At 49.4% G+C, this 19722-nt stretch overlaps 1 protein-coding gene across 1 annotated transcript in view; it reads right to left on the bottom strand.

Annotated features, from left to right (window-relative positions):
• Nucleotides 1-19722, bottom strand: part of CDH23 (cadherin related 23) — a 189905-nt gene that overhangs the window by 137170 nt on the left and 33013 nt on the right. Inside the window, exons 4-6 of the mRNA XM_053984267.1 lie at nt 9746-9888; nt 6919-6966; nt 6639-6731 (exon numbers count right to left, since the gene is read on the bottom strand). Coding sequence (XP_053840242.1) covers nt 6639-6731; nt 6919-6966; nt 9746-9888 — 284 coding nt within the window. The remainder of the gene's footprint in view (nt 1-6638; nt 6732-6918; nt 6967-9745; nt 9889-19722) is intronic.

Genomic DNA, 19722 nt, shown 5'->3' with positions numbered 1-19722 from the left:
CCAGAAGGAAAGCCCGAGACAGGGCCTGCACTTCCCAGCCCATTTATGTTTTGCTTGCACGTGGACAGCAACAATAAAGCCAATTAAAACTGAGGATGTCTGGGAAGCTTGGGAAGTGCTTCACCTGCTGCAGGTTATCACCTGTGCAACAGAGACCCTCCTGCTACAGCAAACACCAGTCAAATCCCCACTTCCTATTTGTCCAGCAGGCACTGGAGGTGAGAGAGGTGAGACCCACACCAATGGGGTGCCAGGATGGAGGGGAGATGGAAGTGCTTGATGTGCCCAGGAAGGAGAGCCAGCTTTTCTGTCCAACAGCGCTCAATGAGCACAGCTTCAATAACTCACTGCATTGCTTGCTGCCTTTCCAGGAAGTTTTTAAAACAAAAACAAAACAAAAAAAATCCCACAACAAATAAATAAATAATTTTTAAAAACTGCATCTGATTTACTGAGGAGAAGTTCAAGACACTTGCAAATTTTGCACGCTCAAAGGTAGCGAAAGGAAGGGATGACTGGATTTGGGGGATAAGTTATTCACTGTAAATTATTTGTTCAATTCTAAACTCCACATAGAAACATAAGGATAAGGAGAAAAGGAAAACAAAGAGTGAATGGAAAAAAAAAAAACAAAACAAAAAAAACCCAAAACGAGGAAGGAAAGCAGCCAGCAATGATTACAGACCATTTCTGCAATGTGGTCTATCTTCCTTATCAGCTCTGCTATCATCACCTCCACTATAAAGGCTCTTTATTTAAAGGAGGGGAGGAAAGAAAGCCCCAGAAGGTGTCTGGGAGCGTGCAAGGGACTGGCTAACACAGCTGAGGGGGAGCTCAGCTCGTGGCAGCTGCTTCGTATGCACAGCACCAGGCCTCGCGCCACGGCAATAGAATTATACGAGCCCCCGAAGACTCTCGGGCAGGATGGCAGGGAAACTGATGTAATTACTGACATTATTACCCTTAAAGCAAAATAATAATTTTAATTACAGCAAGGGCTTTTGGGCCTTTCTCTGCTCCTCCCTGCCCCTGCTCACTGCGGAGCACGGTCTGGCTCCAGGCTGTGCCGTGGGACGGGGCAGTGACGCTCCCTCCCCTCCTTCCTCTCCTCCTTCCCCGCCAAATACTTTTCTGCACAATTAAGAAAAAGACATCATAAAAGCCACGGTTTCAGCTACACCCCCATATTAAGGACGGAAACAGTGGCCAGCAGCTTGTGAAGGCTCAGTCCCAAAGGCTGCTCCCCGAGCAGAAGGGACTGCTGCTGATGGCGAGTGCCCGCCTGCCTCCCAATTAAAATAAATTGGCAAATCAGGGCTAGGCTCAGGAGATAAGACACCTGCAAGCTGGACCGTGGCCACCTCAACACTGCTGTGTGCAGACCAGAAACTTCCCTTTCCATTTTTAAACTCCTTTCCCACAGCCCTTCCTGCTTGAATTCAGGATGAGATGAGCACATTCCCAAGGCAGAGGGTTGTGGTTACAAATTTGAAAGCAGAGCTCTAATTCCTGTGTCCTTGTGAAGTTACAGGTACTTCTCTTGTGGTGCAGCTGTGATTTCATGAATGACTGAGGTGCTGAATTGCAGTCTCTGGCCCAGTGCCAAGCTTTCTGCTGGAAGATCATAGGATCATGGAATGGTTTCTGTTGGAAGGTACATTAAAGACCATCGAGCTCCAACCCCCTGCCACAGACACCTTCCACTAGAGCAGCCTGCTCGGAGCCCCATCCAACCCTGTCCCTGAACACTTCCAGGGATGGGGGTGCGGAACCTCAGGATGTAACACACATCACTTCATAAATCACTCAGTGTGTTATAAATTTAACAGAAGGAATGAGGTGGGGGAGAGCACAAAAGGAGAGAAAACCCCAATGGAAACTTCCTGAGGGAACATTCAGCAAAGAAACCAACAATTAAATGACCTTTCTGCCAGCATGTCAGAACTGCTGAGGCTCCAAGGCCAAGAGAAGGCCACAGATGGCTTGAACTTGATCTGCAAGCTCAGGATGTTGGGGGCTTATAGGAGAAAACAGCTTTTCCCAAGGTGGTGCTAGACTTGAAGTCAGTTTACCTCATAGTGCAATTTAGGCTGGAAAAGCCCTCTAGGATCGAGTCCAGCCATTGTCCCAGCACTGCCAAGGCCACCACCAACCATGTCCCCAGGTGCCACATCCTCTCCAGGTGTGGTGACTCCACCACTGCCCCAGGAGTTAAAGGCAAAGGGAAAGTTGTGTGGAAGCCCCAGGAGGTTTTCCTGCTTGGGACTGGGACAAAAAGCCCAGCAGGCGCCAGGGGGAACAGTCCACCCCAATGTCCCCAGCACACCAGGTAGCACAAACAGGGCCTTGGCTCCACTCCACTTGCTTGCTTCACCTAAAAGCATTGAACCGTGACAATCCAAGAACTCTGAGTTCCCTGTGGATCCAGCCAAATGGAAAAAAGATTAGATAAAACAGATTGGACTTGCCAAAAACTGAGGCATGGCCACAACAGCCTGCCACAGGCTTGGCAATAGATGTCTCCTTGCTTAAAAGCCAAAACCCCGAGGCTCCCAGAAACGTGGTACCTTGGGGTTGGCTGAGGGGGGTAGAAAAGAGGCTGTGAGCAGGAGATGAAGTGCAAGGGATGCATCCAAGAGGAGAACAAACCCTGAAGGTCAGAGTTGCGAGCACATGAGCAGCTAACTAATGTACTACAGCAGCACCACGGGGCACAGCCACGGGCACGCACGTCCTCGCAAACTGGAAAGCCATAAAAGTCTATTACAGCAAATCATACAGCAGCCAGCATGACAGCCATTAGCCTGAAATGAATACACAGGAACTTAATGAGCTCTGTCGAGGCCAGCTTGGTGAATTAAGTTGCCAATTCTAGCAGGATTCCCCTTTTCTTTGCAGACGTGAGAGCGCCTGCCCCGCCTGGCTGCCCTGTGGCCAGCAGAGCACGGGGCGCCCTTGCCCAGACGGGACGGACCATTAGGCTGGAGCAATATCCCAAAATCCCTCTCCCAGCCCCTGGCAGCTATTCCAGGGATGAGATCAGCACACAGCAAGCACAGGGGAGCGGTGCCACTCCAGCAGTCCCAATCTGGGCATTCCGAGCTGCTGTGGTGCAGCAGCCCATCTCCATCCCTCCCCACACCACAACCCACAGCCCGTGCCCAAATGAATCCCCATTCTCACACCAAGCGGATCACGTCAAACACCAGGATGGGTATTTAGAGGCAGTATTGTTTTTAAAGGTCAGTTTACTTCGTGTTCCATTTATTTATGCACGCTCTTCTTTTGACTTTCCAAGTGCCACACAATAGCAGCGAGGTTTAAATAGCCTTTCGGTTGCTGCTCCATTAGCTACGACAACTGCGAATCGATACATCCATTTATCTCAAAATTAAAAAGAGAAAAACCCTCATTAGCTGCCAAATCTGCACAGAGCCAGTCTATTGAAAACCACACAAGCCTCTCCTCTTTCTCCAAGCTCCAGTCCTCTTCATTCATTATCCACAGGCCCTTCGATTCGGGCTGGGTGCTCTCTGAGGTGGATTTTGGTACCTGTGCCCTCGCTGCTCACCCTCAGGCTGTCTGGAGCACGGGGTGACCTGTCATCCCTCACCATGGCTGGATCCCCCACCACTTTTCCATGCCACATCACCTCCACCTTCGAGTAGCCACAAGCAAGCAACAAGGAAAACTCATGGCTCAGCACAGGTCTCAAAGGCAAGTGCTTATCTCCTCCTTGAGAGCTGTGCCACCACACTCAGAAAAAGTTTATTGCCAGCACCTTCCATGGCCTGCAGCCCTTGGAAGGTCCTCTTTAGGTGGTGAGACCCCATCCCCTGGTCTCAAGTGCCTGGCAAAGCAAGGCTCTCTCTCCCTGGCAAAAGAACAGGAGTGCCTCCAGGATGCTGGCGGAGCAAGGCATTTGTGGCTCATTACCTCTGATCAGTGCCCTTGGTTAAAGATCACGGGTAGAAACTGGAAGCTGGCACGCTCTGCCTCATAATTAGATTAGGCCAACCTCCAGCAGAGCACAGCTCCCAAGGCCAAGAGCTGGGTGGCTGCACAGGGGGAACACCGGGCTTGCTGTACCCCAAAGAGCCAGGCAGTGCTGGAAATCCTTCACAGCAGACCCACAGCCCATGTGCACAGCATGTGATGTGGCACAGAGGGGCTCTGAGGTTCAGACTCTTCTTCTTTTATATATATATATTTTTTGTCCAGATCACCTGTCTGCAGTTCCCTTTTCACAGCCAGCCCTAATTTTCTACATGTGAGGGCATGGAGTGATAGGACACAGGGGAGTGGCCTTGAACTGCCATCTGGTTGATGAACTTGAACTGCAAGAGAAGAGGTTTAAATCAGATATTGGGAAGAAATTCTTCCCTGTGAGGGTGGGGAGGCACAGGGTGCACAGGGTGCCCAGAGAAGCTGTGGCTGTCCCTGGATCCCTGGAAGTGTCCAAAGCCAGGTTGGAACAGCCAGTGGAAGGTGTCCCTGCCCATGGCAGGAGCTGAACTAGAGGAGCTTTAAGGTCCCTTACAATCCAAACCATTCTGTGACTCTAGGATTCCACGATTCCAAAGCAGGACCTTTGCCCTCCCTGCTCCCCAGGCCGGGCACAGGTTAATACTGGAAATGGGGGAAACTCAAGCTTTGCAATATTGGCTCTTAGGATGGTGCCTTGTGCAGGCTGGCCTAGAACAGAGGCCAGACAGAGTTAAAGAATAAAGCAGGGATTTATTAGGAGGTCTCAGTAGATCCACCTTGGGCAGCACAAGAGCCCAGCCAGGGCTACACCCAAGATGAACCAAAATGGTCACAAAATGCACGAGCGCTCACGGGGGCTCTCACTGTGATCAGCTCTGCTCCATTTGCACATTGCAGTTCATTGTCCAATTCCAGCTCCAGCCCATGAAGTCCCATCCTGCTTGTTTTTCTCTCCTCAGCCCACGTTGTCTGTGCTCTTGGGCCTGAGATTTGGATCATTTGTCCTTGGTCCCCAGCTGGAGAAGGAATTGTTTTGTCTCCCTGCTCTGTGCAGAGAGCTCACCATCCCCTCATATGAAGCCCACACCCACACACTAAAGCAGCACAGAATCTGAAAAACATAAAAGCTAAAACCTGAGGCATCAAGGACAGAAGACATCAGCAAGAAGAGATGTGGCACAGATACTCCAGGTATATAAGACCGGCACTTAACACAGCCCTAATTCCCAGAGGAATCACACAAACCCATTTCCATCTCTTCACAGAGCAGGTAACAGCAAAACCAGAGGTCAGCCTGAGGGCAGGGGAGAGGAGCCTGTTCTCCTCCCATCCTACTGCCATTCCTTTTGCTTTGCAGACCTCTGCAGGCAGAGCACGACCCGGAGGAGCGGCAGCAAGGCACGACAGCCACCTGCCAGCTGCAGAGCCCCAAGCACGGGCAGGAGCAGGGGGCACCTGCTGTGGGTTTTGCCAAGTCATTTTTGCACCCCTCGTGCTCTGGAGAGCAGCAGGAATGCCTCTGACCCAGCGTCACTCTCGCGGGGAGGTTTCAGGTGACTTGGTGCAAAGATGAGACTCCAGCTCCCGGCTCATACATCACGAGCAGCTCTAATGAAGAAACCTCATCCTCGCAGCAGAGGGATGGGGAGGGATCACAGCCCAGCACAGCGGGGCAGCAGCAGCAGGAATATTAAATACATCCTGGTAACACAATCGTTTGCACCTCTCAGTTACCAGAGCCGCTTCATTTCACACACACACAATGCACCCATTGGGACCAAACCCACACCCCGAGGAAGAGTCTGGGAAAAACTGCTCTGGCACCGTGGTGCAAAAAGAGGTTTCCTCCACTGGAGGATGTCAAATGTTCTACTAACCCCCTGTTTCAAAGGGAATATCCTCACCTTCTCCACCTGGCACCAGAAGCCACAGCTTAAAGCCTAAGTTCACATCAGACCTGTAAATTCCTGGCCAAGTCAGGCTGCAGGTGCAGAACCTGTCCCTGATGGATGAACAGATGTCACCTCCCTTGCAGTGACCAGCACAGAGAGCAGCAAAAGGTTGTGGAAACTCTGTTCTAGGGGATAATCAACACTTGGCTGAATAAAGCCCTGAGCAATCTGACCTAACATGAAAATTCTCGCTGGATCAGTGGGAGCTTGGGCCAGACGACCTCCTGTGGCCCCTTCCCACCTATTTTATCCCAGGAACAACATGGGACCAGTCCTGCTATGGGGCTGTTAAAGGAAATCACCAGCCAGGGCAGAAGCCTTTGGGCAGCACTCTGCCAGAGTTCAGGCATTTGGAGAAATACTCGGTCCTGCCTCAGGTCACCTCTGTGACAAGAGCTGTGCACGCCCTCAGCTCCACGGAAGAGAACAAGACACGCATCCTCATTTACACTTATTTGCAAACTTCCCATTTGTCATGGGAAAGATGTCACCAAAGCACCACATCTCCTCTTCCACCTCCTTCCCCCAACACCCCAAACACTCTGCTCCTGCCCGTTTTCAGGCAGTAACTTCCAGAGGTTTCATCCTCCCGCAACCTCACGAGGGTCCAGGGCAAGAGGACAGCCCTGTGCATTGGTGGCCAGCTCCGTGGTGGCAACCAGAGAGCACGAGTGGAAGCCAGGCAGAGGTGGTCCCTACCTCTGGGATGCGGACGCTGTAGGGCTGGTTGTGGAACTGCGGGGCGTTGTCGTTCACGTCTCCAACCTGGATGTTCACTGTCCCTTTGATCACCTGTGGACCCAAGGACAACAGCAGGGCGTCAGCTTTAGGTGTGGATTTAGAGCCTAAAGCCAGCTTGTGGCTGTGGTTTTGGGCTTTGGGCCAAGGGGTGACCCCTGTCCCCTGGTGCAGAGGCGACCCACACCCCCTGCTCCCCTCCGCCCGTGCCGCAGACCATGAAATGAGAAGTCACACTCACCCCTTGGCTGTCACTGACAGAAAATTCAACTGTGAATTCTGACTTAGTCTGAAAGGGAAAAAGAAGAAAAAAAAAAAAAAAAAACAACTATAATTAAAGATACTGTAGCGTTTATCTGCAGGTGGCAGGCTGGGGGCTTTTAGCCAATGTTATTACACGCAAAATGCTTCCAGGACCTTCCAGAAGAGGAGAGGTGCTGGAGTGTCATGACCTGCACTGGGCAGAAAATGTGAATGCCAGCAGGGCTCCCGTGTATTCCACAGGCAGGGAGATGCCCTGCCCCGGGGCAGGAGGATGCAGGGCTAAGGAACCAGCTCCCTGACTGGCAGCTGGGCACTCAAAACACAGCAAGATTTAGGACTCGTGGCAATGCCACACAGCCTCAGTGAGGACCTCTAAATCCTGCTGCTGCTTTCCCAGCTTCCCTACCACACAGCTGGGAATCCTGGGACAAGCCTGTGTAGTGAGAACTGGCTGAAATGCCATGAAATTCCCACACAATTCTCTCTGCTCCTTATTGCTTTAACTAAACTAACAGCTTGCAGTAGGGATCTATTCAAGTCACTGATACTGGGGTCAGCAACAAGTGGGAAAGAGCGAATTTTTGGGGGATCAGGGCAGGGTGATATTGCTAGTGGAGGCAGACCTTCTCTTCCTGACCCTTTTCTTCCCAGCAGCAATCCTTTTGCTCCTATTTTACCAAAAAAATCATGTAAAGATTGGGCCACCACATCTGCCCGGTACCTGCCCACCAGCTGGTGTTTTTGTTCCCCTCCAGTCCTGGCAATCCCTTCCCAGCTCTGCTGTCCTTGCCCTGCCTAAGCTGCTGGAGCACAGCAACTCGGTGTTTCCACAGCATCAGGCAGGAAAGGCTGGAAAAGCCAGCTTGAAATGGCTCTCCCTGCTGCAGCTCTGGTTGATTTATTCCTAATGAGATCAGGCAGGAGCTCTGCTTGCACCAGAGTCGAAGTTCACCTCGGAGAAGGGTTTGGGGAACAGTTCCACACAGTGTGCACCCACTCCTGCTCCCACATTTCCAGCCAGACAGCTGGAAGTGCAACCAGGGAAAGCCCTTCTAACTCCTGCCTCGGGGCAATGCTGGCAGGCAGAAGGAGGAGCTGAAATCCTCAGGGAGAGGAGATGCTCTGCTCCCAGTGCCATCCCACCCTGCTGCATCCGTGCCTTTCAGCCCTCTTTTCCCCCTCCTCATCCACCAGGGACAACGCAATAGGGAAGAAAGGAAAAGCAGGAGATAAGAAACAACCTGTTGAGCATTTAAATTTTAAAAACTCAATAAAATAATCAGAGGAAGCTTCCATGTACCAACCGCTGTCTCTAAAATTATTTTAACACAATTCTTTAGCCTCAGGGTCTGCCATTTTTTTAAAAATCCATTTCCTTCTAATCTTTTAAAATTCACTTTGCCTCTATACATTTGCTCTTTCCTCTTTTTCTCTAGTTCATCCTTTCCTGCATCATTTACCTTACTATGACTCCTTCCCCTTCTTTCTCCTCCATAGTACAAGAACTCACCTCTTCCTTTTCCCTTCCCACCACTTCTCCTGAGTGGCTTTCTCCCCCCTGACTTTTTTGAACACGTGCATCCAGGCCAGCACCCTCTGCCCCCGGCTTTCTGCCCGTCTCCATCCCTTCCCTCTGGCTGCTTCCTCCACCATAAATTGTCACTCACACCTCTCTCACATCCTTTACACCTTCCCCATATCCATTCTGCCTTCACTGTCCCCCATGTACTTTGAGCCCCTGGGACCAGCTGAGCCCATCAACGCGCCCAAGCTCTGCCCAGCTCCTTCCCTTCCCACCCTCCCCACCACAAGACACCTAAAATCCATTGATCACCCTCCTGGGCTTAAGGCTGGCATGGGAAGTATGGGGAAGCAGGAGGCTTTTGGATGAGGGAAGATTTATGACTCACACCAGCAGCTGTTGGCACGGGGAGGCAGAGGGGAGAGGGGTGAAGAAAAGCACTTCATTTTCCCAAAGTCTCGCTCTTAACACTGTGAAATTGGCTTTGGCCTTCCCCCCAGCCCCAGCCTGAGAGCATCCACCACCCTGCTCCTCTGCATCCCAATGCCTGGCTGGCTCCGCCTGGGAACGCCGGAGGTGTGTTAATGGGTTTGATCTTCCCAAGGCTGCTGCTGGCCAAGGCAGCACTAAATACAGGCAGCACAAGCACAGGGGAAATTAAGCACCTTGCCCAAATCACATCGTATTTTCCCAGTCTTCCCGCTATCGCTTCCTCCTTGCTCCAGGAGTGCAGAAAGGGCCAAGGTTTTAGCAAAGCAGGCACCTGGATGGGATTCCAGCCTTGCACACCAAAGCTGCCATTGAAAATAGGGGTGGTGAAATAGCTTTGAGGCAAGAACCTTGCCAAATTTAGCATCCAGCAGCCTGAATCCACAAGAGGATGAAAAGTCTTGATGAGATTGAATAAGCAGGGATACCTCACATCTCTTGACACGCTGTTCTAAATAGTAAAGGATTTAATTGGCATAGAGATTTAAAGAGGAAGCCTGCACATTTCCCTGGCTGTGTGAGCAGCCTGGCTCCTTAGTAGATCACCTCCATTTATTAATTCCTTTACTTCCAGACCCACAGGTGTCATTCTAGCAGCCAGGAAAACCAACAAGCCAGATGAAACCAGAGCACGCTGCTCATTGCCCATGTCCTGGAGACAGCGACAGGCTGTCCAGGGAACGTGGACACACCCAGATTCCCAACTCCACCAGGAGCAACACCCCGCTCAGCTGTCACAGAGGACGGAGAGCCACCACTTATCTGAGCACAGGTGGTTTTTCCCCAGCTTTACCTCTCTGTCCAGGGGCTGCCTGAGCCACACGACTCCGGTGACGCTCTCCACGGCAAAGAACCGGCTGGCCTCCTCCCCGACCACCCCGAAGACCAGAGGGTCATTGTCCAGGTCCCGGGCCAGCAGCTGAGTCACTGAGGAACCTGGGAGACACAGAGAGGAAAGAAATCCTGAGCAAAACGAGGCAGAGAAGAAGAAATGCCGGAAACATGCAGCTTGTCAGAGAACAGAGGTCTGTGGAAGACCTGGGATCACGCCCACAGTGCTCCAGTGCCGTGGGGGAGCCAGGCTGAGCATGGTCTGACTGCTCTGTCTGGCACAGATGGACTGAACACAGATCCTCTCCTTCCTTGCCTTTAGCAAAAGAGAAAGTCAGCCTGCTTCAGCCCTGGCACTAGAGACAGAGGAGCCCACACCTCCCCTGGGTAAGCTCTGACCAGCCTCCCTCACATTCCTCCTGCCACAGGGCACCTCCAGCAGGTACAACACCAAAAGCTGGGGACAGCCACCACCCCTGGAGCCCCATTTCAGTCCCACAAGAACCTCCTTGGATCATTCTGGGCCCTCCATGACAGCTCTGTGCACTGTCAGTCTGCCATGGCTGCCTGCCTGCTGTCCCAGCCAGCTGCTCTCCGTGCCTTCCCCAGCAGGATGGGGGAGAAAACAGGAGGAAAAAAAGCTGCTGGATGGAGATAAGGATGGGACGTTCCCCAGGCTGCCTGGCCTTGAGGGTGGGGGGATAAGGATGAGATTTCTCCTTGGCCACATGGATTTGAGGATGGGGGGGACCGTCTGTTGGCAGCACCATGCCCCCAGATCTCCTGGCCAAGGAGAAGAGATGCCCAAATTTCATTCCTCTGGGAAGGTGAGGGAAGCTCCAGCAGACCAGAGGGCAAAAGCAGCAGCACAGTTTGGAGAGCAGAGCGAGCTGGGCAATTCCCAAGCGATCGGTGAGACATCAATCACGGCCGAAATAATGGAAAAAGCCAATATGAGATTCCATTAATAAAGAATTAAATGATAGGAACATAATTAATGCCAGTCAACATGATTTTATGGAAAATAGAGCTTGTCAAACAAACCTGATTTTATTCTTTGATGAGAGTACAACTTTGGCAGATAAAGAAGAAATAATAGACTTCTGTAAGGCATTTGCCTTTGCCCTGAGTGACTTTGTGATTAAAATTTTAGTGCCCTAGGACATTGGTGAAGAACATTTTGAGTGAGGACCCAGCTGGCCTGGCAGGTGCCAAGGCCACCAACCTCACTGGGGACATAACAGTGGGATGTAAAATTGCTGTTTGTGCAAGCTCAGGTGACAGCATGGCACATAACAGGGAGGACCCAGCAGCCAGGTGAAGCCCTTGGTAATTTGGGCTCTTTTGGGAAAAAATGTATTTTTTGGTCCCGCTCCAAGCACCCTCAAAAGGCTGGAGGGGCACAGCTGCAGAGGAGAACATCCCAAAGCCAGCCTGCAGAGCCACAGGGCTCTTGGGGAAGCCAGGAGTGGCTTTTAGGCTAAAAAGCTGCTTCTACCAAGGCTGCAGAGCTACAAGCTGCTTGCCTGGCTGCATCACCTTCAGGACTGGACACAAGAGGAAGCCACAAAATTTCAAGAGCTAGCAGAAATGCTTTTACTTAAAAAAAAAAAAAAAAGGCTTTAAAAGCTTGAACTGCCTCATCTATGACTAAGAAGAGTGAGATGACTCAGGCCATCTCCAGCACAGCCACGGGGAGGACAAAATGTGATCCTGAGCAATGAGCAAGAAAGCACAGCAAGACTCAGTGCCCAAACACAGACAAATTCCTGTTTGGAGAAGGAATAGCAGTTGTTTTAGAAGAAGCAGCTAGAATTAACCACTGGAAGAAAAAAAAAAAACAAAAAACAACAAAACATTCTTTCCACCAAGAGGTGCAAGTGAGTGATAGGTCACAACCAAAGGCATTTTGGATAAAGACAAAAACAAGTGGCTTTATCCCAGCCTGTGTGATCAGAGTGTTCATCTGCAACGTTCTCACCTCCTCAGTGCAGCCAACCCCAGGGACGCCAAGCCCCTACACTTTCTCAAAGCTTGCAGCCCTGATATAAAACAAGGCAGCAGCTTGATTTTATGCCGGAGGATGTTCAAAGCCACCCTTAGCAAAGGTTTCTTTGCCCCAAGGAAAAAAGAAGACAGACTCCGTGGCTGGGAAAGCCAGTAACTAGGACAAAATACATCCAGGACCATATCTCTTTATTCTGCCCAGTTTGTTTTTTTTTTTTTTTTTAATAGGAGAACAGGCTTCCACCCTTTACCTGCCATTCAAAAACCCCACATCAACAGGTCATCATTTCCCTCCAGAACAGCAAATATTTCAGACTCCAAAAGGAGTTTGGAAGGAAAAGGATCTTAAAGTTCCTGCTGAATAGGAAAACCATGTGCCAGCCAGTTTTAATCATATTTGTGGTTTGTGTGTTGCTAACCCAGTTGTAGCAATAAATAAATAACTAAAGCAACAAGCATTTAATATTTAACTCTTCTCTCTTTGCACTGCAACTACCTCCAGCTGTCAGGGAATTGAGTTCCTAAATTCAGGACAACCTGGAGAAGGAGGCAAGGCGTTTCTGGGCAGAGCACATCATCACACCTCCATGTGTTCCTGTCAGTCTTTGGAGTAGGATCCATGGAAATGAGCACTCTGAGCTCGACCACCCTCCTCTCCAAAAGGAGCAAAACTGAGGATTCCTCATCTCCTCTGTGCTTTGATTTGTTAGAAACAAGAAACTCCATTAGAGCTTAGCCAGGGACAGTGTGAGCAGAGAAAAATCCCATCTTAAATAAACCCTCCCAAATGAGGCACCAAAACCTAAGAGCTCTCTCACCCTTCCCCTTCTCTCCCAGTCAGGCAGTAATCACCATCCTACTTACAGAGCAAGAAAAAAAAAAACAAAAACAACAGCATTCAGAAAAAAAAAAACAACAAAAACAGCATTACACATGTATAAAACACAAAAATAACAAACAAATAGAAGATAAGAAGAAACACAGGCCTGAAATGAGAAATGAGACTTCACAATTGCTTTGCTCCAAGTTTTTTTCCGAGTTTTACCCCTAAGTTTAGGAGTGTGGTATTAAAACTTCACCACTTTCACCACCACGACAAAAGTTTGTCCAGGTTACCTTCCCAGCACCGATTTATTGTATTTATTGATTTTCTTCTACTTTTAACCCCATCATCAGGAAGCCTGGACAGGGCGTGCAGAGCCAGAGCTGCAGCACATCTGTCAGAAGCCCCTCTCAGGGCTCTCACAAAGAAAAACACCTTCCACCTCTCCCCAGGGTCGTGCTGGAGATGCTGCTCAAGCCTCCTCCAGCCCGAGCACCGACCTGGCTCCAGCAAGGGCTGAGGGAACAGGGACAAATGATCTTCCTGCAGAACAAAGTTATAGGCTCCATTTGTTTCCTCTCAGGAATCAGACAGGGCAGTTAAGTGTCTTGATTCCACCAGATAATCAGAATTTATCTTGTCTCCCTTTGCCTCCTTTCTCTCAATCACAGCTACTTCTCCCTCTTTCTCACACATACACAGATTTTCCTCTTTCTCCAAGTGTTGAACTTTGATTGACCTCAAGAGCCTTTCTTTTTTTTTTTTTTTTTTTTTTTTTTTTTTTTTTTTGATGTTGTTTTCTTCCTGATCAGATTTTATTGTACTTTTTTTTTTTTTTAGGTTTGGCTGTTTTAGAGGGGCACTTTTGCATCCCATTGAGGCACCCTTGTCTCAGCACCTGGCTCGCAGCTGTAAACATCTGCATTTTTCTTGCCCTTCCACTTTGCCAAGGAGGAAAGTGGGAAAAGGGGCTGCACCGCACCGATTCATCTCCACTGGTTTGGCTTTCAAGAGGAGGATGGAAAGGGAGAAAAAACAAACTCAGTCTCTGGAAGGATCCTAGAGCTCCTGGAAGGTTTTGGAAAGTGCAGAGCCCCAGGGCCAGGGCCAGAGCCAAATGCTGAGCCAGGCCAGCAGGAACGGGCTGGGGTGGGATGGAGGGCACAGAAGGGGCAGGTTTCTAATTAATTGCCTAATAAGCTTCTCTTTTAAGATGTCTGATTCATGCCCATGTGGAGTTAATAGGAATTTCTGCGATGGCTTTTGGGCTCAAGATTGAGGCATCAGCTAGGCTTTAATATGAAAAGCATTTTAATCCTGATTTTAACAACCAATTTCTCCTCGGCTCACCGTGCTCACCCCTCCTGAGCTCTGGGTCATTTGTGAGGGCACAGTCACCACATTTTGGCTTCTGCATCAAGGCCACAAGCTGGCACAGGGAACCAACCCCTCAGCCATTCTTCAACTCTTAAACCAGCAGAAAATCAGTCAAAAATCATTTTAGTACCCCCACCTTACACAAAGGCCACCAACACACTTAACTTCCAAAAGTAAAACTTCCACCACATTTCCTTGGCTCCCCTTCTTCCCTGTGAGGGAGATGGGACAACCCAGTCCCATTCCCTTCTCCCAGCAGCCCTGCCTTCCTGCCCCAGTCACCCCAGTACAGCCTCTCCAATTAGCCCAGTTCATCACAGCAGGCTGGCCCCTCACACGGGATTTGATGGATTTGATCGATTTGATCTTGAAATTCCAGCCCTGTTCTTCTCATTTGTCACCTGCTCCCTTTTCTCTGCCTCTAATTCATTTTCTCTTTCACCTCTCAGAAAAAAAAAAATTAAAAAAAAATAAAAAAGGAGGAATAGAAAGCTCTTCTGGAGGTTTTTCCCGAAGATCTGGAAAAGAAAAGATGAAATGCCAATATTTCAGCAATCTCTGAGCAATGAGAGGGAAAGAAAAGGATGGCGACTCCCTGGCCAAGGAAGTAAAGTAAAATCTGGCTTTAAGCAGGAGGTCACAGGAAGTGGGAGCTGCTCCCACCTTTGGAATGAAGCTTCATCACTTTCCTGGAGGGGACAAACCCAGAGCTGAGTGTGCACAGAAAACCCCTGACGTGGAGGGGACAATGCCAGCGTGGGAGAGCAACCAAAGCACAGGAGGGCTCAGGACATCTCTTGCAGGCTCCAGGGTGTGACAGGCGAGCGATGCCAGGGGATTAAAAGGCAAATATTGTGTATTTATGTTAGGAGAAGTTTCACAGATAACTGTAGTTATGTTTTACCTCCCCCCCTTGTGTTGTTATCAGGGGACAGCCTGGGTTTGGGAGATTTGGAAGGGTTGGTTTGTCACTATGGCACCACCTGACCTCCAATCAGGATTTAAGGAAGTGAAACTCCACCACTGGACAGAACTCTGGGAGGGGCTAAAGGGTTAAAAGGTGAAATCTCCACTGTGTGGGTGAGCACGTGGTGGGAAAAATCCTCTGCTCCCAGCACTGAAATATTTTCTCCATTCAGCCTTCTGTTGTATTTTTGATAAGGTTTTAATAAACATTTTCAATTTTTTGGAAGTGAGGCTCATTTCTCACCAGGGTCTCTCCACCTCCATTCCTGCATTCCCTGGGTGAAGCAGAACAGCAAATCTCCTGCCACACAGCCATGCTGAGCCTAAAGCCTTGCCTGCTACACTCAGGGGCACCTAAAGGCACATCCCAGCCCCATGGGCGAGCCACTCATCCCTTCATCCAAGCCTCTCTCCCCAGGCAGGTGTCTGGTAGCTCGTTCCATAAGCACAACCCCAACAGATCCTCCCTGACCTCCTTCTCAGAACGGGCTCGGCCACTTGAGCCAAAACTTTCCAGAAGGACTTGGCCAGGGAAGTTTCCACTCCTAAAATTCAACCGAGCTCAACGTTACACGTTTCTCTTTCCAGGTGCTGATGGGGAGCACCAGCTCCTCCACCAAGGCTGCCTCCACTCCAGCTCCTGCCCTGCAGAGCCAGCCAGAAAGGGCAGGGAGGCACCAGCACCTCTTAAAAAAAGGCTCTCACATTAAATAAATGAGAAAAGAATAATTTCTGCCATCAGAAAAAGATTTTTTTTTCACCAATGGTGTGAGGAAAAAGCCTTGGACCAGCTGGTCCAGGATCCACAAGCTGCTGTCATGTATGGCAGGGAAAGGAGCCAAACACAGAGGTGACAGGAAAGAGGGAAAACAAATCTGTGCAGTCAAAACCATTTGTGAGGGAGTTTGTCAAGCTGGGAAGCGAAAAGCACAGCAGAAGAGTTTCTGCTGGTTCCTCAGATGCTCCGAGACAGAGCCTGTAATTTCTCTGCTGCGTTTGGTTATTTAAGTGGGGAGTCAGTGTGGAGGCAGAATCCATAAGCAGAGCTGACAGCCAGTGGGTAAACCTCAGAGAGAGGCACTGCCTTCCCCGCCCCCAGCTCTCAGAGGTGTGTAAAAGGGTGGTCGAAGCTGTTTAAAAGGGCTTTCAGAGCTGTTTTAAGATAGAGAATAGCAGCGAAGAAGAGCTAAGCATTCCCATTTACCGAGGGCTCCTTTGGTTTGCTCAGAACTGATCACTTTGGTTAACTTCACAACACAAATGAGGAGAGGAAAAATACAGACATACCAATGGCATATTGAAATTTCTTCACATTACCATTAAAATAAACAGAACTCCTGGGGCTCTCCTGGCAGATGCTGTGCATGCAGTCCCTGGCTGCTGGCATCCTCCCCATCAAAGCCAACATCTAAATTGACATGGGTAGGACACAGTAAGTGCCCTCCATCAGCCTCTAACAGGTCTCAAAGCAGCACAGGTACCACACAAGCTCTCCAAACCCACTTCTAAACACTTGGCTTCGTGCTGGCGCTGTGCCTCTGCAGGGCATGGAAAAGCTGAGGAGGTTGGGGCTGTTCAGCCTGGAGAAGAGAAGCTTCAGGAAGACTTTCCAGGCCCTTCCTGGGCCTGAAGAGGCTCCAAGAGAGCTGGAGAGGGACTTTGGACAAGGGCATGGAGGTACAGGACAGGGGGGAATGGCTTCCCACTGACAGAGGGTGATTTAGATGGGATATTAAGAAGAAATTCTTCCCGTTGAGGGTGGGCAGGCCCTGGCACAGGGTGCCCAGAGGAGCTGTGGCTGCCCCTGGATCCCTGGCAGTGCCCAAGGCCAGGCTGGACAGGGCTTGGAGCAAACTGGGACAGTGGAAGGTGTCCCTGCCCATGGCAGGGGTGGCACTGGATGATCTTTAAGCTCTCTTCCAACCCAAACCATTCCAGGATTCCATGGATGGAGACGACATCCCTGGAATGACATCCCTTTGCTCACTCACTGGCAGCTCCTTGGGCTGGAGACAGAGGAGAAACCAAAACTCTCCAGCCAAGCTGGGCCATTGCTGCCAAAATCACTGATGCACCTTAGCACTGCTGTGGTCAAGCTGCCTGGAAAAAAGGGAATCAAAAAATGCTCATCCCTGAGCAGCAGCGTCCCAGGTACTTTCTCCTTGCCTGCTCCAGCTGGGATCCAGCAATTCCTGCCTTCCCTTCACTACAAACCCCACAGGCCTTCCCTGGGACCATGGAGAACATGGAGAATTTTCAAAAATTGAAAGGGCTTTTGTTTTCTTTTTGTCTGGGATGGAATAGGCTGCTCCAGCATGAAAGAGGGAAGTACATAAAATCAAATAAAACACCAAAACACCCAGGAGATAAGAAAAGAAGCACGTGTAAAAGGAAGGGCTTGGGTCTCTTAAGATATTTCTGGTGAAAAAAGGGTTCCAGAAGTTAAAAAAAAAAACCCTTAAAAATAATTTCCTCTCCAAACTGCCTGGGTGCCTCATAATTACCAAGAATGATCACAGACCCATTCATTTGATCCTAAAATTAATACATCATGTTCAGAACGATATAGCATTAATTTATCACAAGATTTATGAAACTTGTGCTTTTTTTCTAATGAGTTTTATGCAAATTCTGCTCCATCCATTGTTTGCACCCTTTAAAAAAAAAAAAAAAAAGTTGCCTCGCAGAAGCTGCTTTGTCAGAAAGTCTCATTCACTTTTATTGATATCTGTCCTCATCCCCACAACAGGAGGGGGAAGGAGAGGAGCTGGCTTCGGCCTGGATGGGATCCTGTAAAGGAAATTACCGGGTGGTTCACTCACACTTCTGTCTGTCAAGGGTCAGAGAACGAGAAGAGCAGCAGGGAGTTGGGAAATTAAAGTATTTAGACTTCCTGGAGTAGAAAGTCCATGTTTGGTAAACTTGGAGAGTAAATACAAAAGGTGGGAGGGAGGGAAGCATTAGCACTGAGCACCATGGGGTCATAAAGGGGGAAATCCCACGAGATTAATTTGGTTTTTTATGGCAGAGCTGCAAATGCACAAGATATCCCATCAACTCAGGAAAGCACTCGGTCTAGCACCTTACAAATCCTGAATTTTCCTGAAGACAGGGCAGTCCTTAGGAGCACAGCCAGGATGGTCCAAAAGAGGCAGGACCATTGTTGGAGTCCAGGACATCCCTCTGGCTGCCCTGGCTGGCTCCAGACCCTGGCAGGGGGCTCAGAGACCTTGGCACGAAGTCAAAAACACCTGTGGCTTCCATTTTAGCCTGTGGAAAAAACTGCCAACTCTGTGGGAGGAATTGCAAGCCACAAGGGTTTGACTAATGTGATATTTGAGTTAACACAGGGTGAAAAAGTAGAATTTGGGGCTTTTTAGACTAGGATTCAGGGGGACAAGATGGAGGGATTTGGGCATGTCCTGACCTTCTTCTCCTTCTCCTTGCCCTCCATGTCTTGCTGTGCTGGTGACACTTTTCTATTGGTTTAAGGTACAGACACACTGCCCAACATCAATGACAGATATTGGCACGTTATTGTAAACACAGCACACGGAGTTTTTGGTATAAAATGTGAACACCGCCCTGAGGGCAGACAGAATGCCATGGCCGAGCTGCTGGATGGAGCTCAGCAGGTCAGAGAGAGAATGTTCTAGAGAAGGGAAAATAAACAACCTTGAGAAGCCGACCCTGCGCACTCAGACTCCTTCTTTGGCTGCACGGGCTGGGAAACGAGGACTTCTACACTCTTGGGGTCATCCTGACACAGCAGACCCTGAGAGACAGTTTCCAATTCAAGCAGGAATATGTATTCCATTCCTGAGCACTGCCAACTGGAAATCAGACTGTGATCTCCAGCAGTACCCACACACCTCCCAGGAGGCTGGGGAAAGGGAATCCTGGAAAAAACCTAAATATCAGGGGCAGCCTCACTCCTCAGAGCTGCCTTCATGAGACCACTAACAACTATTTGTGAGTCACCTAGAGGGGTGGGAGGAGGCAGGATGAACTGGAAGAGCAAAGGAAAACACAACTCTGGGGTCAGCAGAAACATCCCAGCATCGCCTGGCAGCTTTTAAAACTGGCCTAGAAAAGCTGGTAGTAAACCAATCCTGACATAGCCCCAGCAGCACTGGCTGCATGAGACCCAGACCCCAATTTTGGCACTTCTGAAGGCAAAATCCATCCCCTCTGTGTGGCCAAAGATTTCCATGAGCACTGCTCCACATCCATGCCTGTCTCCAAACAAGCCAAACACTCCGTGCACCTTCCCCACTGACTCTTCCAGGAAAGCCTGGCTAATGCAGCCTTGATTAAGACATCTGACACTAAGTTGAAACCCCAAATCCATACAATATCCTTTTCTAATTAACTTTTGAAATCAGAAACAGCCCAGAAAGAACAAGGAGTATTTCCTTTGTTCCTTCCTGCCTTCTACCCAACTCCCTCCAAAAATGTTCATTTTTTAACTAACTTAGATCAAAGGAAACAATTGTAAATGCAGGTGAACCCAGTGGGAAGAAATGATGATGCTTGACTCCAGTTCAGAAGGCTGAATGATTTTTTTATTATAACTATGCTATAATACATTAATATTCTATTTAAAGGAAGACATTAAAACTACAAACTACTTTTTCTAACTACCAAATTTAACTAACTCACAACTTGTGACCCTCCTTGCGAGAGTGCAGCCACAGGTGGATTGGATTGGCCACCAGGCTCAAACAATCCTCACCAGAATCCAACCAAGCAATCACCCCAGGTAA

Source organism: Vidua macroura, chromosome 8 (assembly GCF_024509145.1).
Source record: "Vidua macroura isolate BioBank_ID:100142 chromosome 8, ASM2450914v1, whole genome shotgun sequence".
Taxonomy (NCBI): Eukaryota; Metazoa; Chordata; class Aves; order Passeriformes; family Viduidae; genus Vidua; species Vidua macroura.
This window is presented reverse-complemented; position numbering and strand designations above follow the sequence as displayed.